At 48.6% G+C, this 25,862-nt stretch overlaps 1 protein-coding gene across 5 annotated transcripts in view; it reads right to left on the bottom strand.

The window, feature by feature from the left end:
- The window catches only part of ALG9 (ALG9 alpha-1,2-mannosyltransferase), a 77,751-nt gene that overhangs the window by 27,939 nt on the left and 23,950 nt on the right, over positions 1-25,862 (bottom strand). The window contains exons 15-16 of one of the 5 annotated variants that reach the window (XR_008819143.1): positions 16,410-16,752; positions 14,662-16,118 (exon numbers count right to left, since the gene is read on the bottom strand). The exons of 3 other annotated variants lie outside the window; for them this stretch is intronic. Coding sequence is in view for 1 of the 2 variants with exons in the window: in XM_056322858.1 (XP_056178833.1) it covers positions 16,629-16,752 (124 nt within the window). In the remaining variant the exon portion in view is untranslated. Of the gene's footprint in view, positions 1-14,661; positions 16,753-25,862 lie in introns of those variants that run through there. One more of the 5 variants, XM_056322858.1, reaches the window with a different exon arrangement.

Below are 25,862 nucleotides of genomic sequence, written 5' to 3'. Positions count from 1 at the left end.
TTATTTCACTTGAAAGGCTGTGAGACAGAAAAGCCAGTTCTCTCCAACCCGTTTAGCAGGACAGGCTTTTCCATTTCCCCAGCCCAGGAGAGCTGGAGCTAAAGCCTTGACTTGATGAACTACCCACCTGGGGATTCTCACGGTCTTGGGACCTGCTGCCTGACAACGCAGCATCGCACCAACGAACCGAGGCTGCCCAGGGCACGGAGCGGCAGCAGCTCCGCTGCCGTGTTGCAGCCGCAGGTTCCTGCCCCAGGAGCACCCAGCTGCCCCAGCCAGCAGTGCTGGCCCCTTGCTGTCACTCTTCTGTAAGGTCGGACGCTGCGTTCAACCCAATGCAGCGTGGCCGCACGCAGGGAAGCTCCAGGCTGGGACTGGAGACATGAACTTCATTTCTCAGCTTTGCCACCGTGCTGGCTGGAGTCCGCGGCGTTTTGTGGCTCAGCTTCCCTCCCAAAGACAGTAACATGCTTTCCTGACCTCTTCTCCTCTCTGGATTAGGCAATTACCTACTTCTTTTATCAGTAACGAGATTTTAAGTATCTGTGGGAGCCTGACTGCTAAAGCAGGCACCTGGCTGAAGGCTGCTGATCTGCACGCAGTCTCCGGTGCTGGATCTCATACGAGTGTGCTGCTGGCCAAGGTGCCAGAGGTAAGAGGTGCCAGGAGCTCTCCATAGGTACATGCCAGCATTCAGAGAGGCACATATTGTACACACAAAGCCCCATTCCATTTACTGCACTCTGGCCTCATCTGAGCTGTATTTTCCTGCTGATGTTGAAGTAGCAGATGCCTCCCCTCCAGCCAAGAGGCTGGAAACCACCTCTGAAAAGAAGCTAGTGCTAGAAACCGAAACGCTCTGCTTTCTAGCCAACAGCGCAAAGAGCTTTGCAAACATGAACCAATTCTGTTTTAACCTTCCTTGCAAAGTAAGCGTTTACTCTATTTGGCATGGTTTGTCACCAGTTTTGTCAGCAATAGAATTGATAACGTGATCTTGAAGCTCAAAGACACAGGTTTAACTGCAAATCCCACCATTCCCACCATGTGAAATGAGCAATATAACAGAGTTAGAAGATCCTGAGCTCTTCCATCTAGAGGTAAGAGAACAAGCAACCTGAATTCACATAGCCTGAACAAAGCACCCATCACACTGAAGGTTTTCTACATTTACTAACCAGATTCTTACTGATCTCCTCTACCCCATCACTCCACCTTGACTGCCTTGTTCCACTTCTGAAGATGCTTCATTTAGGGCCAGGTCTGACATCAGTCAGAGCACACAGCACCTACTTCCAAGTGTATGTCCTAGACACTACGAGCAAAGAGACTCTAAGACAACCTTCTGTGTCCACGCTGCCCTGTCACGGAGGCATCTTGCCTTTCTGTTTGGGAAGTACTAGTGTACTTACAGAAAGAAACCGTCATGAAAGCCAGGCACTTCCCAGCAAGCTAACTAGGCTCCAGCTGCTGAAATCGCACGTTGAGACCAACAGTGGTCTGGGCAGGGTTTTATTCCCTAGATGCTGCTGTAATTAAACAGAGGAGCTGCTCCCTCCCCAAGAGTAACAGTCAAGTCCTACAGAATTATATAGCAACCTTTGTCATCTATAATTAAATATTAATAAATATCATAATAGAGTTTTTAATTATAGCATCTATACATACTTAAATCCACTATTATTTATATCTACTCATAATTGCTCATTAATCACACACCAAGTCAACCTAGAATCACCCGAAAAATTCCACTTAAGCTTTGTAAATGATCATCAGTCAAAGGAATGTAACCATCCCAAAGCCTGCCTTTAAGAAAAACGTGCCACAGCATTTCTGAAGTGATTACCTAACACCTGAAAGAGCTGAAGAATCCATTTCCCTCCAACCAAACTATTCTGCCCCACGTTGCCGGGGAAGCTGGAGGGAAGCAGGCATTGGAAGCTGATTTTCCAGCTTGTGAAATTGCTCCCAGCGCTGCGGTGTACAAGCTCGCTGGAATAAAGCAGTCAAAGCAACAGAAGTTGTGCAAGAGGAGAATTGCGTACGCCACAGCTGCACGAACGAAGCCTGCTTCCCTTTGCCCCACAGCTGCTGCAAACGGTCCTCATCGTGTTCTTAGAACTCAGTCTAACTGGGGCTTTAATACCCTGGTAAGTTTAGGGAAACATATTCCCAGTTGCACAACTGCTAAAGACAAAACCATGACAACCTGTCTTCGGGGCTGGATGAGTTTTAACCCCCTCCCTCCCCTGCAAGGGTGTAAGCAGTACCTGAAAACGTTTCGTGGCTTCCCACAGCTTCTAGGACTCTCCTCAAGGCTTTTTAGGATTTATTCTCCCCACCTTCCAACCTGTGTGTTTTGACTTTTGACGCCATCAGCAAGGGGTAAGAATTCCTGAAACTGTAATTTTTAACAAACTTCTCAAAATTTGAAAGTGCAAAGGACAGACGGAAGGAACAGAAGCCAACCAAACTGAAATCGGTATGAATGGATGGAGGAAATCATTCCCAACAGGAGAGATGAATCCAGCTGGTACCAAAAGGTCCTGAGCTCGCTCTCTGGGCCAGAGCCTGCAGCTGGGGACAGAGGGACAAGCGATGAGTGGCCAAAGGATGAGGAGCCCCGCAGGCTGGCACACCACCACCGGACAGGGGGGTTGACCTGACAGCCCAGAGGAGTTCAGAGGACAGAACAGGAGGTGACTGATGTCCTGAAGTGACTTTGCAGAGGACTTTCTGGGGAGTCCATCAGAGCTGCAATGATCAGGGAGGCAGGAACGCCTCAGGTCAGGTTTTCACACCCAAATCACAAGGAAGAATGCCATTGCTGCTGTACATCCAGGCAGATGGGAGGTGATGGTGTGGACTTACAACCAGTACCATAGGAGGAAAGTTGTATCTTGAACTCTAGACCTTAGACCTAAGTGAGTTTAGTGCCTTTAATGACAAGTCAGGGGCTTGTATCTAGCTAGCCACCAACAGAAACATCGTGCACACCAGCGAGACATGGTTTCAAGCACTGTCAGGGCAGGCTCTTTTTCTCCACCAAAACTCTTTCCAGTCTTGTCTACTTGGACTTACAAAGAAACTAGTGCAAATCACCCTTCAAACCGACATGGAGCTCTCCTGCCTACAAGACCTTTAAATTGTCTCCATCACCTCCCCCAGTGGTTATAAATCTCAGGAGGGAGAAGCATTGGACACAGGCTCGCTCAGCAGGAGCTGCAAAGCACGAGGGACCAGTGGGGGGTATTTTTTTTGGCTTCAGCTTTGAGGGCATAAAGATAGATTTCACTTGGCTAAGTTGCAGAATGCAATTAAGGACCATGCTGCCTTCTCCTAGTGGAGGAGAAAAGTTTCTTACTGGAGCCAAATAATTTTGACAAACTAAATAATTTGTGCAGGGAAGATCTTCGAGCTTCTTGTTAATGAACCAGAAAGGCAACAGCAAGCGCACTGAAAGGTAGGGCAGCAGATGTAGTTCCTCTCTTAAAAAAATGCTTGGGGATTATAGGAAATTGCAGTAATAAGGAAATTAAGTGTCACAATAATTGAAAATAAAGAGAGGGCTGCTAGACCAAGGACAAAGCTCCAGCTAATGTCACACACAAGCTATATCCAAGTGGTGTGCACGCTAAAAATCCGTTGGGACAGGGCTCTGGCCAAGGCTGTCCATCAGGACTCCGAAAAAAAGCCATTGCTAGAGTACATCCTTGGTATCTTTACATTGCAAGGACATAATGCAAGGGTGGACTGTCATCACCACAGCCCAGCTTAGCACGGTACAGGACACATGCAAAAGACTTGATGGCATAGAAAATTGCCACCAGGACTGACCCCTCCAGTGCATGCGGAGCTGGCTGTTCCGGACCTGTCCAAGCCACCGTCTCAGCGAACTACGGCTGCAACACTTTGCTGACGATATATGTTACCTGTACAGGAGCTGGCTTAATCACTGGCTGCCAGAAACGTGGTATCGAAGTGGAAATCTGTCTGCACTGATCCATCCAGACATGCTCAAAGGAGTTTTTCTTAATTTAGGGCATCTCTGCTCCCTTTCTATACCAGGAAGATTCACTTTGAAAGTCCAAAGACTCCTTCCCTCTCTGTAGGAGTGTTAACACACAAACAGCTTTAATAATGTCATTTAAAAACATGTGCCCTGAGGTTTGGAAGAGGAATGCTCCAGTATCCTGCCAAGAACAGGTCAGCGTGCGAGAATTACGGATCTGTGGCACAGAGCTTTAGGTTGAGATTTATCACCATATGCAAGTTGTACATCCTTTCAATGCCAGGCATCCTTCCACCGAGCAAATACAAAATCGTGCTAAGACTACAGATCAAACCCATACTATCATTCTTAGAGGAAGGGGGAGGTGCAGGAGGAGTGCCAGCTTAATTTCTGTCAAAGGTGGATCTTCCTGACTCTTGCCTTGGCTGAACTGAACTCTGCAAAAGGCCTGAGGGACAAGCCACCCGCACTCCAGCATCACTGTACGGAAGGACAGAGGAGACAGGGCTTTTCTGATGGCTGTCCAACACAGGCTGACCCCTCATTCTCACCATGATGCGTGACAGTGTCTCACCTTTCCTTGTGTGTTCAGGCATCGTTCCAGGGTGCTGCCTCGGTGGTGCAGGGGAACGCTGGGGCTGCACCCCGGGACGCAGTGGTACAGCACAAAAAGGCAGGCAGAAAATTGGGAATTACCAAAATCAGGCCTGGGGTGCCTTTGTCCTGATAACAGAGGATGCAGATAAACTCCAGTGAAGTCAACAGGAGTTTTTTCACGGATTTTAGTGGAAGCAAGATTCCACCTTGGGATTGAATAAATGATCCTGTGGCTTTCTCTTCCCAAACTCCAGCCTTTCTTGAAGCAGATGGGCTGAAACACACTCCACACTCGGAACAGAAAATGAAAACATGACCTGGCAATCATTGGAAGGCTCCCACAACCTTGTCTTTTATGAACGCCCACATGTCATTGCTACACAAACAAGAGCTGCCAGTGTGGGAGACTTTGGGGCAATATTCCAGCAAGACAGGAGAAACAAATACCAAAACAAGAGAGCAACAGCATTTTAACAGCTTGCCTAGAAAAGTAAATATTGACGGGTTAACTGGAAAAAGCCAGCTCATCCTCCTTTTTGGTGAGGGCAGTTCTGGCGCAGAGGAGGAGCCCTCACAAGCTAGCAAGCACACCGGGCTTACAAAACACGACAAGGAACTTTCTTAGCAAATATCTCTGGAAGGTGATACTGGACAGCTGATCTACACAATGGCTCTGTTCATGAACAAAGCAACCCCAGAGCCTGTCTGCAGCCTCTAGAAAGTAAGCTAAAAACATACAGGGAATTCACCTGACCCCAAGGGTAAGCAGCGTTGGGTTCTGCACACACCTCCCTGTCCCAGCTGAGGAGGGCCGTGCCGTTAGAACAGACTGCCAGAAACAGCCCGTGCTCCGGCAGAGCAGGGAGCTAAACCCAGCTCCTCTTGGGGTGACGCTGGACACACCTGCCCTCTTTCATCAAGGAGTCCTTTCGAGAGGTTGAATGACTCAGGTTTTGCCTGCACCAGCTTTCCTTCGCAGAATGTGCTGTCCGAGCACCATCAGCGTTTCAGTCAGCTGACGGAGAACTGGCCAAAGCTATTTAGGGCATGAAGACCAAGCACAAAAGCACATCAACAGTTTTCATCACGCCACTGTTAGGTACAAGCTCCACAGAAATGCATCTGTGAATCCACCAGTAAAAACCACTAAAACATAGTCCTTCTCATGCACAGTCCTTTACTAGTGTAACTGGAATGCCCTATGTGGGGACGGCCAGACAGCCAAAGCAAAAAGGCGGCTTTTGGGGGTTGTAACGCAGCTCGAGAGTCATCTGACTCTCACAGACATCACAGCCACTCACACAATGAAAGCTCAGACACACGCACACTGCTGTTCCTGTAAAACATTCATGCAGCAGGCACGTTAGACCAGAACTGACATTTCAGAGGCAGTCCCATTAACCCTGAGCCTGTCGGTAAGCACCCTGTAATCTTTTTTTCCCCTGTGTTTAGGAGAAAATACCTTCCTGCCTGAATACCATGGAATATATGTTGTGGCCAAAATTCCAGGGAGCTTTTATGATTTAAAAAAAAAAAAAAAAAAAAAAGAGAAGGTCCTGCACTTAGCAGTTCTGCCACCTTCTCCACATTCTCACAGAATGCAGAAATCAGAGCACCCATTTCTTGCCTGCCAAAGCTCCTGCTGTTCTCTCCCACCTTGTCTGGCCAGAGAAGTGACAGGGATCGCATCGATTCCTCCATAATGCTCCAGGCCTGCTCCCGCTGGAAAAGACAAGTACAGCCTTGGATTCTGCACCAGCTCCCACATGAGGACAACTATTTATTTTGGACTGCCAGAAAGACAACATATTTGTTAGCAAATTCTGCAAGACAGAGGACAGGGAGCCTAATTGAAAGGAAGCAATTAATCATTAGTTTTCCTTACAGACATGGATTATCTGTCAGTAAGTGCCAACTCTCGAGAGAAAATGCGATCCAGAAATAATCTTAATTAGGAAAGAAAGTTTTCTGGGGTGCTTTAAGAATGGGAGGGGGCTTGCTTTGCCAGAAGGCCCTGGTTCAGCTTCTCAGTTCTTATGCACAGTAGCAAAGGGACCATCAGCAATCACGGAGCAAGGGAGAAAGGCAACTCTCAGCATGGTGGGGCGGCACCAGGTTTCCTCACTCCCTGCCTGTCCAGCACCTCCATCTCCCACCCTGCCTGGCTGCGCTATCAACAGTGTGTACTGGAAAGCACACGACGGAGTCCACAGGCACTGCAGGGGGCTCTCCCCGCTGGGCAGCAGTCCAGCTCGCACAGGAATGCAACGTGCTGTACGCAAAACACGTAGGCGCAAAACTTTTCCACCGACTGCAGGATTTCAGGCAGGGCACCGTGCTCTCACAGCCCAGGATTTGAAGTCAGCAGCCAGGATTTGAAGGCGAGAAGCCTGCAGCCCTCCAGCCCGGTGTGCCAGGTGTGGCAACAGGCAACAGGCAGCACAGCGCTTACCTTGTCCACCTCTGGCCAGAGATGCATCCCTGTGATGGACCAGGAGACCCGAGTGAGAGGCTGGTGAGATGCTCAGCCAGACACACACACACAAAGTAGCTGTGTTACAGCCCGAGGGGCTCACCGCCAGGACCGTCATAAGGAAAGGACTTTACAGAAGCTACTAAAATGAGGAGGAGCAGCGTGTTCTGGAAAGCTGAAGCACTGACTGTAGCACAGGAGACCGTTCCAGGGATGTACAGAGAGGGATGTCGCCCCTCTCCAGCTATGAGCACTTCTGCACCACTGCAGAGGGGCCGGCGCATCCTCTCCACACAGCTCTGGCTGCCACAAAGCCACCTGAACCAACTAAAACTCCACTGCTATGAGGGCAATAAGGGATATGTAACTGTGGTGGTGGAGAGGGAGAACAGTCAGCATGACCTCCTCCTTCACGGCCCCGTAGAAGCAGAGGAGGGTGCAGTGACCTGCCTGCCCACCTGGGTAGGGAGAGCACTCCAGGCCCTGTCTCCACACAGCACCAGGCTCCAGCTGAGCCCCTCTGTCAGCATCTTGCACCCTCCTGTGATGTCTCCTCAGGCCAGAGCACAAAGGCACCGGAGGCCAGGGGCTGGGAGCTCTGTTACACTTTGCCCCTCTGCAAAGAAAACACCCAGGCATCAGCCTTTTTGCCTCGCAGTGGGATCCCAGCAAGGTCAGCCTTGCCACCCAGCTGCAAGGTTGCAGTCCTGAAACCCAGGGTCTTACCTGTAGCAAACCCCCCAGTTGCCCATCCCCAAGGCTGCCCAGCAGCAGCCCTGACGACCCCATCTCTCCACTCTCGTGGAGCACGATGCCCTCTCCTGGGAGCCTGAGGGAGCAGCTGGAGAAGCCTTTCCCAGCCGGAGTGGGGTGAAACTCGGCACGGTTCCCACCTGGAACCCAGTGCCCGGGGGGCTGGGAGGGAGGAACGGGGGCTTACAACCGAGATTCCCAGCTCTTAGCTGAGATCCCACCTCCTCCTATGAGCTCCTGCCCGCCACGGCCTCCCAAGGCAGACCAGCTTAACACAACTGATGGAATAAAGCTCTCCATTTGCAAACCGCTGTCCTCATCTCTGCCGGTCTCTGCTCACCACCAGCCTGCAGAGGATGCCGTATGGAAAGCAAAAAAAGAAAAAGCTGAAGGATCACAAAGAAGTTTGGAAGCTAAGAGGAAAGGAGCATTTTTTCTGTGGGGCAGGTAGTCCAAATCTTTCCCTCAGATGCCTCAGCCAACGTAATTTCTTCAAACAGCACATCTCTGCTTCCACATGGTTCTGCCTGCTGTCCTCCCATGTCTCCCCTATGGTCTCTATGCTTTACGTCACCCTCACGGTATGTACCTGGCTGAGAAACTACAAACGCCTCTTCCTAATGCTGCACCCTACTTACACCCTACATACATCTTCCCTTTCCTCTTTCACCTCCACCACTCCCTGGAATCCACCTGCGAGCCTGAGGCAGATGTTCATAGCCCTGCATCACTCTCCTTCTCCATAGAAGCCATTTGTTTCTGCGTGGTACCCAGTATAGCTGCCTTAGGCCAGAGAGCTGTACCCATTTCTCTCTAAATCTCCCTGGTGTCACTTGCTGAGTGATCCAAGCACCCAGCCTCTCTAAAGACACCCCGTGTTGCCCTCTGCATCTACCCCCGTGTCAAAGAGGAGAGAAGCCTGCGAGTTCTCCGAACGTTCCCTTGACAAACAGGTATCTGCAGGCAAAGATATGTGGAAAGGGAGCCCCAGCAAGCAGCACAGCTGGCCAGCTGCAGGCGTGCCATGTAGTCTCCTCCCTCTCACCTCACTGCAGGAGACACGGGCTCCAGCTGCTCACAAAGCGAGCCGCAGGGTGTAGGGAGCATGGCAAGCGCTGCGTCTGCACCGCCGAGCCCACCGCAGACAGACCTGTTTCGCCGGGCTTAGCTAGAAGAACCAGGAGTAATGCAGGTCTGCCAAGCAGTCACCTGGAGAAAGAACAAGAAATGTTTTCGAGATTTTGGCTCCCACACCAGCCCTCCCCACACCCTTAACAGCAACATCCACGGGAGGGAGGGAGGGGAGCTGGCCATTTCTTGAATAGTTTTAAAAATACTCCCTTTATCCCTTCTCCAAGCCTACAGCATATCCCGGCTATTCAGTGCCTGCCCCAGTTTATACAGAGAATGGCACAGGGCGCAGTCTGAGCAGCTTTGGGGCTTTTCTGTACAGCAGAGCATTACCTAACAAGTGTAGGTAAGAGAGGAGCTCTGGGTTCTCACAGAAAGCTGAACCCAATTCCCCGGAGCAAAGACTGAGCGCACAAAATATAAAATCAGCTTTGCAAGTGAAGATAAAGCACCCTCCAGCTAAAAGTACAGATGCCAAACAACTGAAAGAGGCAGAGAAAGCAGCAGCACGGGCAGGAGGGAGGCTTGGGGGAATCTGTGCTGGAGAGATTTGGCAGGGGGAGAAGGCTGCTGTTTATTTGGATGGGAAAGCTAACAGCCTTGAATGAGACAGCAGCCCTGCTAGGCCAGATGTGTTCACGTTACATGGCAGCCTGCTGCCAAGCTTGTCCAAGTCGCTATTTCCACTGCTTTTTGGTGAGCTTTAAATCTGTCCCTCCTCAAAACAAGGCACAGAAAGGAAGTGCTATCATCTCTGTTTCACGAGGCATTGGGGCTTTCTCCCAGCCATGCAGGTTGTTGTTCGAGCCAAGCAAGGAACTGGACCCAGTACTCCTGCTTTAGCCACCAAATCAGCTGGTTTGCACACCTACACACGCTGCAGTGACTGCTGGCAAGAGCTCTGCCCGGTTGCTTATTACTCGTGTTTTCCAGTCCCCCTCCAAAATAGCTGGCACTTGCCACCCTGCTGACAATGATACCTCATTAGCACAGCTAGAACTTGGGAGGCTGGAAGAGCGAGGAGGATGAGTTCAGGTAGGAAGAAGCAACAACAGCAGGGGCAGGCAGATCCTGGAGGAGCAGAGATCCCTTTTTCTTGCCAGCTTCCCCAGTGAAGAGCCAGAGAGAAAATAATGGATATTTATAAGCAAACCTGTCTCTAAGGCAGCAGTTTCCAAAGTCTAATAATAGGGTTTGGACTTGTTTATTGCATGATTCAGACAGCATTGCATAAAGCTGCTGGAAAGCTCCTGCCTGTCCCCAGAGCACACTGCCGAGGAGCTGTGAGTTAGAGGACAGCCCGAGTCCAGCTGCAGTGGGTTCGAGCCAGCACAGCACCGGCAGGTTCTGTGCCTTCAGAGGCGCAGTCGGAGCCAGCAGAGATGCTGGAGCAAACCAGGCTGTGCAGAAGAAGTATAAAAGCCTTGCCCCACAGAAAGCCAATCACCTACTCCCCATCTCGAAACAGCAAGATAAGAAGCCAAGAAGCCTGGTAATTGCACCTCTTGCTTTGACTTTGGTTTCTCACACCTGCAGCAGTGCTGAGCAGAGCCCAGGAACCCGCGGTGCGACACATTGTGAAATCCGGGCAAGGGCTGCACCTGCTTAAAGATTCTGCAGCAGTGGGAAGAACATCAGGGATGTGGAAAGCTACCTGTCCCCCAAATCAAGGCAAAACCCCACGCCTGCAGATCGCCGCTATTATGCCTTGACCACTGGGCTGGTCTCAAACCAGCCCTGGGAGTACAGGCAACTGCTTACGAATTCACCACAAACCCCACATCCAGTAGCCCTGTTGTTTCTTGCTGACTCAGACACAATGTGTTGAAAGTGCAGCTTCCCCAGCCCAGTAGGACGGGAGGATTGAAAACAGGAAAGGTCAAAACAGCCTTCTCTTTGTACGAGGGAGAAAACAGGGCTGGGCTCTGCAGCACAGGGCAGCACCTGGACAGCATGTTCTGAGGCAGAATAATTGCAGTGATCAGCTCTCCACCCTGCTCTTCGCTGGACAGTCAGTCTTTCCAACCAGCCCGTTTCAACACGGGGCAGAGGAAACTTCCCAGAGAACGCCTCGTTGCTCGCTCCAGGGAGGACAAGTGCTACAGCAATGTCACACAGACCATCAGAAATCAGAGCGGGCCAGAGCAACCTTCTCTGTGCCGGGTGGAACACAGAGGAGCTTGTCCTTTTCTAGAATAAGTTGTTTGAAGCCTGTTTTGTCGATCATCTTTAAATGCTTACCCAGTTATTCACCTCCCAGGCAAGATTCATGGAGGGAGTTAGAGGACCGGTGAGTGGCAGTACTCCCAAGAAGCCAGGCTCCTGGCTCTAGTCAGGCATCCAGCCACTCACACTTGCTTGGAGGAGACCAGGGAGTCTCCACCTCTGCATCCAGCCCCAGACCCTGTCTCTTCACTGATCCCACAACGAAACGCGCCTCTGTCCAGTCCTGGCTGCAGTTCTCCAGTCTTGCACAGCAGTTACCCCCTGGATGAAGAAGCAGGCAGGAAGGCAGCAGAGGACTGCATTCATCAAGGGTCCTGCTAGGCTATGATGCGCTCTCACCCGGCACATCCACCCTGACCTCTTTTTGCTGCTCAGCAGACACAGCTGGAGTCTGCAGCGCAGGCAGATGGGGCCTCATTAGTACCTCTCCAGGCAAGCAGATAGAGACACGTGCAGTTATTCATGGGGACATGCGCTGAATCTCAGCAGGGCTGGGATGATGCTCAGGTTCTGACAGATGTTCAAAGAGAAAGAAATTCAGTTCTTTCTTTCCTCCAGCAGTGCCTGGAGAACTAGGAACTCAAAAACACAGAATTTCATTACCAGGGCCTCTCTCCACTGCTACTTTGAGCCCTTCTTACAGCAACAAAATAAACACACAACCTACTAACTCAATACCTTTTGTTGGACCTGAGGTGGACTCAGATGCTGAGACATTCCCTGCTTTTGAGGTTACAAGTAGCAAGGAAAGAGCTGTTACCAGTAGGACTACAACCATGAACTAATGTTTAAGCATTAGGCTCACTAGAGACAAGGCAGGGCAACAGGGGAGAAGAAAGGGCTGTTGTTATTTGACACTGACAGTCACTGTCCTGGGTACCAAACTTCGGTCCAGTCCCTTCAGCATCACTCAGAGGATGCACAGTCTGCTTTGGAAATAACGTCCCCGCACCATGCCTTACGGAAATCTCCTTTATGTTGGCAATGCAACACGGCAAGGGAAAGTGCTTCCCCATCCCTATGGAGAGAAGAGTTGTCAAACAGCAGCTGTGCTCTGATATGACAGACTAGCTGCCAACATGCCATAAATCCGTCCTAGAACAACCAGCTCCTGTGCAGATCTGTCAGTCACACCTGAAAGCTGGCCCGTGGCATTCCCAGCTAAGCCTGCCTGAAGCCTTCCTGAAGCCTTCCCAGCCTTCAACAGCTCATTCACTGTTATTCTTCTCCAAGGTACCTGCTCCACACACCTCAACTCCTTTGCTCCTGCTTCTTCACACACCCTCTCAGTTTCTGGTTTCTAAGAGAGCACACTTTCCTACAGAAAGAAGACAAAAAGATTTTGAACAGGAAAAAATCCCCGAGTCAAGGAAAGCTTAAGCATCACCTCTGTGGAGATGCAGTATCCTTTTTGTTTTCCTTTCAAAAAAGAACAAATTTGTATTGAACATCCTTGGAAACACATTTGAGTCCCAGGGTGTCCTCTTCTGACGTGCCAGGCAGAGCCCTAGGTGGAGGTGACCAGCTTACACGTATGCAGCTGAGCCCTGGGAGCAGGCAGCAAGAGCAGGAGCAGAACTGAAATGGACCGTAAACCCGGCTGCAGCAGAGAAGCAGGGGAAAATAGTTCTGTGGAAATCGTGACTTCCCTCAACCTATTTCTGAGAGCGTCAATCTGTCTCACTGGACTCTCCACCTCGGCGCTCCTTGTTGCAAAGGATGAGCTCAGACAAGATGAGATTTACTGGGTTCCCGTATTTCACAGCAACTTGTCCGACCTGCAGTGCTCTCAGCCTCGGTTTAAAGGTGGAGAAATAACTGCCAGCAAAGAGACCAGGAATACTGTAACCCCTGTACGTTCTCCAACCAACGGCAAGTGTCGTGCATGGTCTCTCAGGCTCATGCAAGAAACCCATCGGCCCACAGACGTAACCGCAGGGTAGCACCCATCCATGCCTCTGTCAAGGAACCAGCTGCTGTCTGTGTGCCAGGTCAGCACTGGAGAAAGACACCTAGATACTTTATTTTCCAGAATCAGCCAGAACAACACAAAGAACCCTTTCTCCAAAGACAGAAAGGAGACAGAGGTGGACTGCCTCCACTATCCTGATGGGCTACAACAGGTTTGGTCACAACACCCCTCTCTGCCTGAGGCAACTCTAGGCAGAGAATCCAGCTAGGCAGATCAGCAATTTGTGGTTTGACCCTTTACCCATGAGCTCACAAACCACAAGACTTTTTTTTTTTTTCAATAGAGATCATAAATTAGCTGTCCCAAACCTGCCTCCTCACAATGAGATCATACATTTGCTTTAATGAGAGTCAAATCAAAAAGAAAAGAAAAAAAAAAAATCAGAAGCCCCTCCATCAAGCTTGCTAACAAAACCAGAAAAGCAAACTACAAAATGCCTTTAAAAATGTTTTTAGATACAGCTCCACCTTTTGGTATGAACTTCTTCACATCCATGTCTGCTTTCAAAAAAGCAGGATCCTTCATCCAGCTAACATGAGCCAGGTGGGCAATTCTTGCAGTCTCTTCTGCACGCCCTGATGCACATACCCCTCAGACTGGTACTGCTCGCTCCATCGAGACTGTTTATTTACTACTAATCATCTCATTATTGGTGGCTTTTTGCTTAATCTCAGCACTGCACAGAGCGCAACAGTCCTGACTTGTGAATTATGAAAAGCTGAGGAGAACCTCAGCATTTCCTATCAGAAACTTCACCTATGGCTCAGTCTTTATGATGAAAACACTATTAGCAGCAACTTCACCTACTCATTCCCAGTGGTTCCAGCTGGGATCGATAGATCGCCTCTATGCTACGGTCTGGCTGCCCAGTAGCACTACCCCTGACATTTCTGCATTAGCAGGGACTAAAGGAAGAGAGGCCCTGGCTCCTGTACCTGCTGCCAGGAAGGCTGGTTCTGTGCCAAAGACACCAGATTAGAAACAACCTGTAGGCAGACTACATGTCTGACCTCAAATGAGTGCTGGCTCAAGATCTTTGCAGCACTGAGACTCCCAATTTCTCTCTGAAATCAGCATTAAGATGTGATCTACTCTTGTCATCAATGAGAATAATAACAACCCTCCCTTTCCCTGCCCCATCTCTTTAGCTTGCAAATTCTCCAGGCTGCAGGACTGACTCCAGCTGGTCGCCTGATAAGCAGCAAAACTGAGTGCCTGCCTTGATCTGAAACTCTGGAATGCAAAGCTCCTGTAGCTGCACCTGCATTTACTACCAGGAATCAAACATTTGCTGCATTCCTCTGGAAAACACTAACTCCTAATTATTGTCAAGTTATCAGTCTACCACCACCACCCCAAAACAGGAATCAAACTGGAGAGGAAGGTAGAGCAGCCACAGTCATTTAAAACGGGTGTTTACTGTACTCTTTTCACATTAAACATGAGGTTACGGGCTATGACAACATGGAACACAAGCAGCGCCAGAGAGAGGTGCAATTGGTTCTTTAACTGGAGTTTTTTCTTTATTTGATTTAAGGTCAGGGATTAGCAAGGGGAGAGGCAACAAGCAGGGCAAGAGTTTTGGTTTTGATTTAGTGGCACTGTAGAGCCCTGTTCAACACATGTAAACTTTTATGAGGAGCAGAGCCGGCTGGAGGGAGGTGGGGGAATACTATGAACACAGACACTACAACACTGATCTGCAACGTGACTTTGACCTTCCAGACCAACTCACTCAAGTCACAAGCTGCTTGGCTGAAAACCTTGAAGCTCCACATTCGACTCATACAAAGGGTGATACCTGCACAGGGTGACATCCACCTCTGTGAAGAAAGCCAAGACTTAGACATCACAGATGGTTCCCTAAGCCTTCGAAGTTTGAATTTAGAGTCTCAGCTTCAAATTGCTCCTCCATACAGTGGGGGTGCAATGGAAGAGAACCGCATTCTCCATGCTGTAGTCATCCAGACAACGAAGCAGCACACTGCTTGCTCTTACCATGATTCGCACTTTATAGGCTGTGTTTCCAACAGAGCATAATGCCGTTACAAAACCTCCTCCTTAATGAAATGCAGGCAATTCAGAACACCTCTCCCTATGTTTCTGAAGTTGCTCATATGATTCAGCCCCTGCCTTGCTCCTCATCCCGTTCCTCGCTGCTTTGTCCCAGTAGTACCATGTTAGATCTGCCCTTCGCATCCTGCTCGGCTGTTAACCCACAGACCGGCCAAGAGACCTGCCTAGCACTGCATCCTGCACCTGCACCAACACGGGTACCTCCAGAGGCACACGCTTTTCTGTTTGGATCCCAACAGCTTCCCAACATACAGATCTGCTTCCTGATCCGCCTGCTCTGGCACCCGGCACTGCACACACAGACCCATCTAATGACAGTCACAGTGGGGCACGGGATTTGGGCAGCCTTTCTGCAAAAGGAACTTGCTCCCTGCCAGCCCATCCCCACAGCGTTCCAAGGATGTGAGTGAGAACACTCCCTTCATCTAGCTTGTGATACTGCATGTTTTACAAATGGAGATATAATAAATGCAGCACTGCTCTGAAGTATATAATGTAACACATACTGTCTATTCTGGGAAACAGAACTGCAAAAAAAATAATTAATCCTTCTTCTACTCTCTGGATGTTTCCAGAAATTTTAAGATGCTGGAGTCTAGAATTCAAAGGACATTACAGGTATCTTAAAAAAAAAATCATTATAAACAGCAAACAAATCCTTGGTTTCACAGATAACAAAAACACTCTGATCCCATTAAAACAGGTAACTGGCTCAACTCTGAAGTTCGGGGGGTTTTCTCCCAAAAGCACAGGTTTATCCTTGAAAGTGTCACCTGCACAGGATGTTTTTCAGTGGTGCATACTACTGCATTCCTTGAGATTCAGTGCATTTCGGTTAATTGTCCTTCAGGTGCTCTCATCTTTTCCTCCTCCTTTTTCTTAAAAAAAAAAATAAAATTAAAAAAAATCCTTAGTGTTGTTACCTGAAAAAATTCCCTAGGAAATGGTGAGCGCTACTTAAGCAGACGAGAACAGTGAGCGGGGTGGGAGGGAGAAAGAGGCTGAGCTGGATTTTCCCAGTGCCAGATTGTAACCTGGAGCAGAACCTCTTACTGTCATTTCTTTTTATTTCCCATTTTTCTCTTCTCTGGTGTAATAGATAATAACACAGGGAGCAGCAGGGATAATACGTTCGTAGGTGGCTGCTGGATTTTCAAATGGTTTCTTACCAAGACGTTCTGTGTAGGCAGAGCAGAGACCTGACACCGAGTACTGAAAGCAGATGATGCACCCTTTTTACAGCTGGAAGCTTGCAGAGCAAAATCACTTCATGGGAAATCTTTATTAGTGAATCTTACAACTGCGATCTTCCAAAAGGGAACCGAAGATGGCTTAGGCAGCTGTCCAAGAGTGTCAGATGTTTTTGATTTTGTTGCCCAGGTGTGTTGCTAGCCTCCCATTTTTTTCCTTGTTTGCTTCGACCTTCGAGATTTCAGAATAGTATAGTTTGCATACCACGTGTACTGTTCTGAGAGGAGAGGGATGTAGAACGCACGCAGCAGCTTTGAGGACCTGAAACCAGAAAGGAAAAACAAATCATCCTTAAAGCGCTCATTTGCCAGTACGTTCAAAACGATACAAATGAGGCTTTGCAAAAGATTTGGGCTGGTGAGTCAGTGACACGAGGAATGCTAATGATCAGGCATACGAAGCCCAGTCCCGTTTTCTGCTTGTCCGTGGGACCAAAGCTGGTTTGTACCAGCGTCACCAGCTTAAGAGCAGCAGCCCGCCCAGTTCTTCAGCACGCCCACTAGCCATTCCTGCAGGATTAGGGGGAGGAGAGAGGGCAGGAAGGTGTTGTAATTATCAAAAGATCCCAGATATCACCATCCAGAGAGCAGTACGGTACAGCCCTGTGGGCCTTTGGCATCACCCAGCCAGGCAGGCGCCCCGCTCCTCAGGGCACGCCATCGAGGTGACAGATAGCACCGCTGCACTTAGCTCCTGGCATCTCCTCTTTTCTATCCAACCTTTCTAGCTGCCTACTCCTCCACGCATGTCTGAAGAGCAGAGAGAAGCTTTGACGGGCACTGGCATTTTGATATTTTGCTTTTGTGCTGATCTTCTGTTGAGGGTATTGAATTAAAGAGGGATGGACGGCTCTAAAGGCTACGAGGCAGGCTACTGCAGGTTGCCAGCATTCACTCCATGCCTGGCTAGCACTGGGAGCTGGCATTTCACAGCACTTTGCACAATTGGACCAGTGGAGTACTCAAGCATGGAGGGTCTAATGGTTGCATCAAATTAGTACCTTTTGTTTGGTTGCTAATTGCTGGAGCTGTGCTAGCCGAGTACATTTTAAATGCGTGTATTCACTTACTGAGCAAAGAGTAAAATCCAGGTTTAAATGTGAAGTGGACAAATATAATGTCCTTCAGCAGGAGCACTGCACTTTGCTAGAGGCTTCAAAAAATTGAGCAACTTTCTGAAATCAGGGCTGGGGCAGAATCTTGCTTCCTTGAAACATCTCTCTTTACCTCTGTAAGATCAGCTTGTTGGTAGACCATCAACCTTTCACAGACAGAAGTCTAACTCCATCCACATAAAGCTTGGAAAAGCAGCAGCACTCAGATTTGCAGCATGCTAAGTGGTCAGGAACGGTACAGAGATCCAGCACATACTTGCTGGTCACTGTAATTCACACAGCTTTGCTGGTAACACAGCCAAGGTTCTGGACATTCAATTCAAGTCACTTTTTCGGAAGGCAGATGATTTGTGTTTTGTTTGCTTATTGTAAGGCACCACTGGATATCTTTCAAAAATGCAGTTTAAAAAACAATGGCAGGAACTGCCACTGTGAACTACATCTCCCTGGAGGCTCCCAGGGTTCTTAGACAGCCTCACTGTAATTCATCTGAGAACAAACAGCTCCTGATCTCCTGCAACTTGGAGTAAAAGACCATCCAGGAAAAGACTGGTGGTATCTACTTGCATTGGCATAGTACCACCCAGCAGCAGGGCTGTTACAGAAGATGTCATACATGCACAAAGCACAGCATTTTTCAGTTGAAATGTTCCCTCTTTAGACAAAGTGACGGACAAAGCAGCACTCTTCCCACAGTGGGGAGGGGAAACTGAGGCAGAAAGTGGTGTCTACCCTCAGAGAGACTGAGCAAGTCTGAATTCCTAAAATTTACAAGTCTAACTTCTAACTCCGCCTCCTTTCAACATCCAGCATCTTGTAAGCCTGCTTTTTGCCAAGCACTCAGCTTGTGCTTTAGGATATAAAAATGCTGATTGCTTCACTATGAAGAACAAAAAGCTCAGTGATAATACTTAGGCCCTTTACAAATTGTAAAGCACCCAGCAAAGTTCCTAAATAAAAGAATCACTGGAAATGGTTGCTTTTTGTGAATTCCTGAGGTGCTGGAATAGGGAACATGTTCAAAGCAGAATCTCTTAGTAGCAAATAACTAGGCAGAAGATGGTAATTTTGATGTATACTGAACAAGGAGCATTTTTTGCAGCTGTCATTTCCTTGTGCCTGGAAACCGGAGGTCAGCCCTCCCTCCAGTCACTAGAAGCAAAGGCATCCCTTTGAATACAAGTGCTTGATTTTCCTCCTCCATCTCTTGTGGCCAACGAACATCATGTCATTGCTGAACTTATTCTGGCATCTCCTCCTCTGAGCCTGACAACCCACCATTGCTACCAGGGCTGCTCTCTGTGAATGGTGTGGTTTCACTGCAATTCCCTTTAGCAAAGAAAAACCAAGAAAAAGCAACTGTGTTCAAGCTGCTTGGGATGCTATTTAAAACAAGGAAAATGAAAAATAAGGTACAGTACCAGCCTGCTGCTATGTTGTAAGAAAGGGACAGAAACTAGCACAATTCCCCAGAGCTCAGGGTGTGTGCTTGGGTTAAGATGAAGTAATTCGTTGAATTAGCTTTGTGTGGTTTAGCTCGCGGATAGAGAGAAAGGCAGCACCTTCAGCTGATGGCTGAGGTCCTGAGTATACAGTCTATAGCACTGAAAATATTTTCAGTTGCTCAGTCCAGGCGTAGAGCTGGCAGCAGCCAGACAACAGCACCCAGCCCACATCCCTCCCTTGACCTGGATGCACCTACACACTGACAGCCTGCCCAGGCCAGCACTGTACGGTGCAGTGGGCACCCAGTAACGGTGGGTCTGACCGCTGGAGCAACAGAACTAAGCACCTGTGTTTACCCTCAGTGCTGGTGCCTCTCAACAGCTCTGCAGAAACGCTACTGTCCTGTCTATACTTCTTTTTGTGAGCACCACTTCCTTTTTTTATATAAGAGGTATACCTTTTCCTTGTTGGTATTCTGAAATACAAGCCCAGTGAAGCTCACATGGTCGTGGTCACAAGGTCTTTATGGCATCTGTTCAGACTGTGCAGGATCCTGAAGCTTTGCTTTCTACAACAAAAGGATATTCCAGGAGCTGGTAGTAGCAGAAACCTCCTCCCAAATAAGCCAGCTCAGTGTAACCATCCTGAGTTTGCAGACAGCCTGAAACAGCAACTCTGAGCAACAAAAGCCCTCCACATACTCTTAACTTTGCTGGCAACTCAGCCCTTACTAGCAGCAGTTTAAATGTCAGTGTTCACTGTTTCACAGTTTATATCAGCAGTGAAATGGGAGAGGAAAATACTGTTGGTAAAAAGAAGATCAAAAAAGGAGAGGCAGGAATGACTGATGGGAAAAAAATCCTGAGGGTGGAAAATGATGAGAATTGCAGAGCAGAAAGATAGCTGCTCTTCCCACCAGTGGATATCATACATAACGCCAAGGCACTCATGACAAATAACAGCACAGCGGACCGGTGTATAAAGGCCACAGCCGATCTACATTCCTGTACTCCTCCCCCAAAACAAGGAGTGCCTTGAGAACGGAAAGCTGTAAATCTCATTTATCCAGGAGACCCCAGAAGTGAAGTTCACCCTGCTCTTCAAGGTGGAACGATGTATTACTCAAACTGTCAAGTCCACAAGGAGTCCTTGGTTTCCCCCAGGGGTCAGGTAGTCAGGCTGCTGGCATCACAGCAAAATGACTCTTCACTAACAAGACTTATAAAGGTTAAAAGTGAAGAGTTTACATCAGTTCCTCAGTCTAAGGACAGAGGTTAAAAGAAGGCAACAGAAAATAAAGAGAGGTATCTTAAAAATAATGTTGATGTGCTCAGAGAATCACATCTCAGATATAAACACATGAAAGCCTGAATATAGCATGGTAAATGGTGACACCAACACATCTGCTCCACAGTTACAAGGTCAGCCTTTTTGGTTGTTCAGCAGCAACCTTCTCACTGGAAAAAGACTCGAGTGGACAGAAGCACGAGGCTGCTCTCTCTGCTGCTGGTAACTACACAGCAGCCAAGCCCTGGATGCCTGCAATCTACAGCAGCCGTGAGACCCACGGCTGCTGAGGCACCTACAGCTCAGGAAGTCATGATGGAGCTTTAAATTCAGACAGGGAACCTTTACCTCCTGTCACCTCGCTTTGTCAGGCTCAGCAACCTCAGACAACAGATGGCACATGGAAGGGGATGGGATGACAGATGACAGTGAATATATATATAATGTTCTATTTGCATTTGCTTCTAAATTTGTCCCCCAGAGACTGAGTGTGTGTAGCCTTAATCAGCACAGAGCTCCCAAGCAGCATGTTGGTAGCAAGATCAAGGCCACAATGACTCCAAGCTGGGTAGCCAAGGATCTAGTGCAATGCTGCTGGAACACTGGTGCGGGAAGACTTTTTCAGTGGTGAGCTCCAGGCTGGAGCCAGGCAACAGGCAAATTCTGCCCAGCTCCTGCTGTGCTCCAGGCATGGAAGCTATCCCACATTCCGGGGGGGGCTGAATTCTTCTGCAGTTTTTTGGTTTCTAGGGGAGCGACTGCTGCAGCACCCAGAGCAGCTCCCAGTTAGGACAGAGGTGCAGTTACCAGTGGGCTCAGCAGAGCTAGAACCACAGTGCCCTTTGGTGCTAAGTGATTTTCTGTTGATTACGTATTCCAGAGAAAGCAACTCAACAGTTCTGTTCTCCTAACACGAGTGAAAGCTCTTCTGGAATGGAAACAAGGACTGCTAAGTGAAGATGTTCAAGTCCCCCGTCCTGAGCTCATAGACTGACATGGAACGGAAGCAATTAGATACACATCGTGGTGGGAGATTCTTCCTAACTGCATCCTGTAACCTGAACTTCTTACCCCAGTGACAGAAGAATTCAGAAAGCAGCACAAAAAGGGAGAAGGGAACGGCAGAAAGAAGAGGCAGGAGGAAGGTGAATCTCTGCCACATGGGCAGGACCTGGTACCTTCTAGCTACAGGCATACACTCATGACCAAAGGTCTCTGGAAACCCATTAATGTTTGCACCTCCTCTAGGTGTTAAATTTTATACCAGCCATGCACCTAAGAAGTAATTTAGCTACTTATAAAACAAAAGTAGGGAAAACATTTCATGTAGCATGGAGGAAAGCACCATTAAAGGGAACAAGACAGAGTCTCTTATCAAACCAGGGTAATGATATGCTAGAACAAGGTGACCGAATCATTAATTTTGCACTAAGAATTATTTTTTTTTTAATGGAAAACCCAAGCGTTTGGAGCAAGCAGACGGCTCAGCCTAAAGAGCTGGAAAATATGTGCTCCTCAGTGGGGAGCTGTAATATATTTCCCCTTTTCTGTGCCAGATTTGGAGTGCTCAGCCAATATAGAATTAAATGGACCTTGGCAAAGCAGCTTCCTGAGGAGCATAATTAGCTGGTGGCTTGGAGTGCTCTCTAATTCAATTAGCAGCACCATTTATCAGAGCCAGCTGAGATTTACATTTGCACTTGCTGACGTCAATGTGAGACTTGCAATGAGTCCCAGAAGCCTCCAGTTCAGCAGGAGTGAATTGAACTGCTGGGGTCATTTATTTTCAAAGAACAAGAGCAGGAGCTTGGTTTTGGGTGGGGAGGTATTTGATGTGTTTTTTTTTTCCCCAAATGCTCCTTGCTCTGCAGCCACTGAGCTGCAGACTTGAAATCTACACCGGCAGCTTCCCTCACAGCTCAGTTCAAAGTGACACTTCCTCTGTTCCTTCTTCCCTTTTATAAAAAAAGCTGTGTTTTCATGGTGTTTTCACACTTACTTCATAGGCAGCAGCGGACATTTCCAAATCATTGTGTGGAAGCAGGTGCTGGATTTGAGAGATGCATCATTCTGCTGAGCTGAGGAGGGGGGAAAAGTACCTGCTCAGAAATGCGAGCAGCCTGGATCATCATTATAGGAGTTCTTGATGCATCTTCACTGACTCTACCCACAGACCTGTGTGTCTGACCCTGGGAAGAACTCTTCCCCACAGATCTACCAGCTCTGGGATCCTTTCAGCTTACCAATTTCTAGCACTTAACATGCTATTACAACTGTGTTACTGCTGCTCTCCTGCAGCTAAACTCCCCAGAATGACCAATTTCTCAACCCTGAGACAGCACTACCTAGATTTGTTGTCTCAAACTAAACCAAAACAAAAACACACAAGTGTTTTTGCTGGGATTTCCGTACCTCCTCTGCTATCAGGCCTGCCAACAACTTTCTGGACTACAGAAGTACTTGTTGCTTCCCTGAAACAGTCCCAGGGCATCACTGATGCCCTCAGAGAACCTTCCAGTGGGATGGAGTGGCAACTCTCAGTGTCCCCCCCCCCGAGGCTCTGCAAGTGCCCACTCTAGCAGGCTTGGTACTCCACAGACTGGGGTAAGGACAGAAGCAAGCAAAACAAGGGCTGACTACCAGCAAGGGAGGCTGCTGCAACCACAGACAGAAGATACACCAGTAGTACTTGCTCTGCAAATGAGGTTTTCCAATCCAAACAAAACAACAATAACTAATGCCTGGGTCTGAGGGCAAGACAGTCCCTCACATCTTATTCAATCACTAGGCAGCTCTACAATTGCCCCTAGCTAACTCATCTGTCAGCTGCCAATCTGCTGCAAAACTTGTGTCATTTCCCCTTTTGAGAACTGCTTGAGCCCCATTACTTTATGCAAGTTACGACTCAATCACACTCAGGGAAAAAACCCAATCCAAACAACACCGTCTTATTTTAGAAATGCTATGACGCACTCAGAGCGAGGAGCTCAACAGACTGATTATGAACATTTGCCATGGGAAACCTTTACATGGATGTTACGACAAAATTCCAATACTGTGATGAAAACAATGCAAAGGTATTTACCTGCCACTGCTATTATGAAGTTGAAGCTCCTCACTCTTTCATTCATTGCCAACAAACTCCTGGAAATAAGTGGGGAGCTAATGAACTTTTGGTCCAAATGGGAAACTGCAACACAGGGAAGGTTTGACAGACCCGGACGGAGTCATGGGGGTATCGAGTTCCAGCTGAGCCTCTTAATCACTCAACCCCCTTAACTCTTCTCCAAGGCCAAATTACAGAAAGAAATCAAAAATATATGACAAAAATTGTGAAGCAGGCAATCAAAAAATAGCCTTTCTGAAATTTCTACTGCTCATGCTGCGGTGGATGGGCTTGCAAAAGCGGCCCTGACCTTGTCTGTAGTATCCAGTTTTAAATATTATACCTTTAAATGACACAATGGCTAAAAACAGGGGAGATGAGACCTTGCATGGTTTGTTCTTTCTGCTCTTCACTGTACCATGAGCTGTCTTGGGAAGCTGTGCCCAATTGCCCTGCATTTGCCCTGCTAGGCAGGCCGTGGTTCCTGGCTTACTGTTATTCAGGGGGAACAGGGAATCTGCCAGACAGGCAGGGTGACAAGACGGGGAGACACCGCTGATCCCTCAGCATCAGCGATACCCCCCAGGGAAGCCCATGCCTTTCCAGTGCTCCCGCAGCACTGCGCCCTGAGCTGCCCCACCTGCTGACTGCTGAAGGCGCAGAGCCCAGCACTCCAAACTGCAGGAGCTCTGGAGGTACTAACAGCAGGGATGGAAATCAGACCTGCTGCTATGGCAACCTGGCCTCCTCCACTGGTGAAGGCACCACACCTCCCCTCTGCTCCAGCTGTGAGGCGGCGATAAGGAACAGCACGGAGAATTTCCATGCAGCACAAGAACAGGAGCGGTGGCTGACAGGCGACACCAGCAGGGCTAAGGATCTGACTGCCTGATCTCCTCCTGGGACGTGCACGCTCTGCAAACCCTCTTCTATTCCAGTCTTCCACTACTACAACAGCAGCTTTTGTTAAGGAGGACACAGCAGCCAGAAAGATCCCCTTCCCTCCCCACCACCTCTGGGTGATCTGTTCTAAGGTCTTGGTGATGGCTTAGCCAAGGAGTATGCTCCCCTCTCCCCACCCCCAGTATTCTGCCTTCACATCCCACCATTACCAGGGTCAGTATGCTCTGCTCTGTGACTCCCAGCTTCTCCCAACAAGCTGCTGCTCCATTAATTCCAGCGTTAACAGCCACACACACTCTCCCCTCACAAGCCAGACATGAAGGACCACACGCAGAAACCATCACCCCTGCACCGAGTGCACTACCGGAGTCTGGCTTGCAGAGATACTTAGCCAACACAAAACATACAGCCTGGGAATCTAGCTGGAGTTCCGATGATCTAAATGCAACACACAATATCATATATCAAATCAAAATGATTGCACGGCTTTTCACTGCCAAGCTGGAGAATAAGTTACCAGCCTCAGCCTGGCAGGAAGCACTCTGACAGCATTTTCCCCAGAAGAACAGAACTGCAACACCACGTCTACCTACGTGTTCAGCCAAATTCCTGAGAAACCAGCCAGATATTTATGCTTGGCAGGATGCAGGGGTTTAGCTGTAAATAGGGAAATTCCTTAATCCTATCAATATCCCCTAATAAGAAGGAGGGGGGGGAAGAAGAAAGAAAAATGTGATAGTGACTCATACAGAAACAGCATTAAAGCAGTCAAGAGTGACAAGGACTCAGCTCAGTACTGAGCCACGCGTTTGGCTCTAGCTTAACTCCTCGCACTGATTCCAGTCAGCACTGCAGGCTGCAGCAGAGTCAGGATTGAGATGGTGTCAGATGTAGACACACCACATAGGAAAAATCCCCAGCTAAGTTAGGAACGAACAAAAAAGCCTGGCTGACAGTGGAGGATTCAAAACACTTGGGTCCGTCCAGTTGCAGACTCAACTCTGTCCCCGCAAAAGGAGCGGACACACTGTGGTGTTGCTTCCAGACAGATGCTGGTTTCTGTTCAGCAGTGCACAGCCTCCAAGGGGGTGCAAAATGGGTTCAGAAGAGAGAGCAGTGGTATGTGTCTCATGAGCATTAATCGAAAGCTCAGCGGCTATGGGTGGGGGCTGAAAGCGCAATAATCCAAAAGGTCCCATGAGACAGACCAACTCGTTCTCCACCAAACATCAGCTAAGTGCAGGAAAAATGAGCAAAAGGGAAAGAAGCCATGGAGAACCCAGGACATCCTGGAGAAGTCTGAGAGATGTCTAGTCTCACCAGAATAATTCACTTTGCTTTCATTAGGCTGGCTAGCATCTCTGCGGCAGCCAGACACTACTTCTGAGAGCACCCCTAGCAAATTACACCCCTGTGGTTAACCCGAGGTGTCTTAAAAGGCTCACTTGGACCTGACTTAGTGCCTCTGATTGACTTCAAAGGACTTTAGATCAGGTCCAAACAATCAAAGCTCAG

This window comes from Falco biarmicus, chromosome 20, assembly GCF_023638135.1.
Source record: "Falco biarmicus isolate bFalBia1 chromosome 20, bFalBia1.pri, whole genome shotgun sequence".
NCBI classification, from domain to species: domain Eukaryota; kingdom Metazoa; phylum Chordata; class Aves; order Falconiformes; family Falconidae; genus Falco; species Falco biarmicus.
The sequence above is the reverse complement of the archived record's forward strand: the minus strand, read 5'-3'. Positions and strand labels throughout refer to the sequence as shown.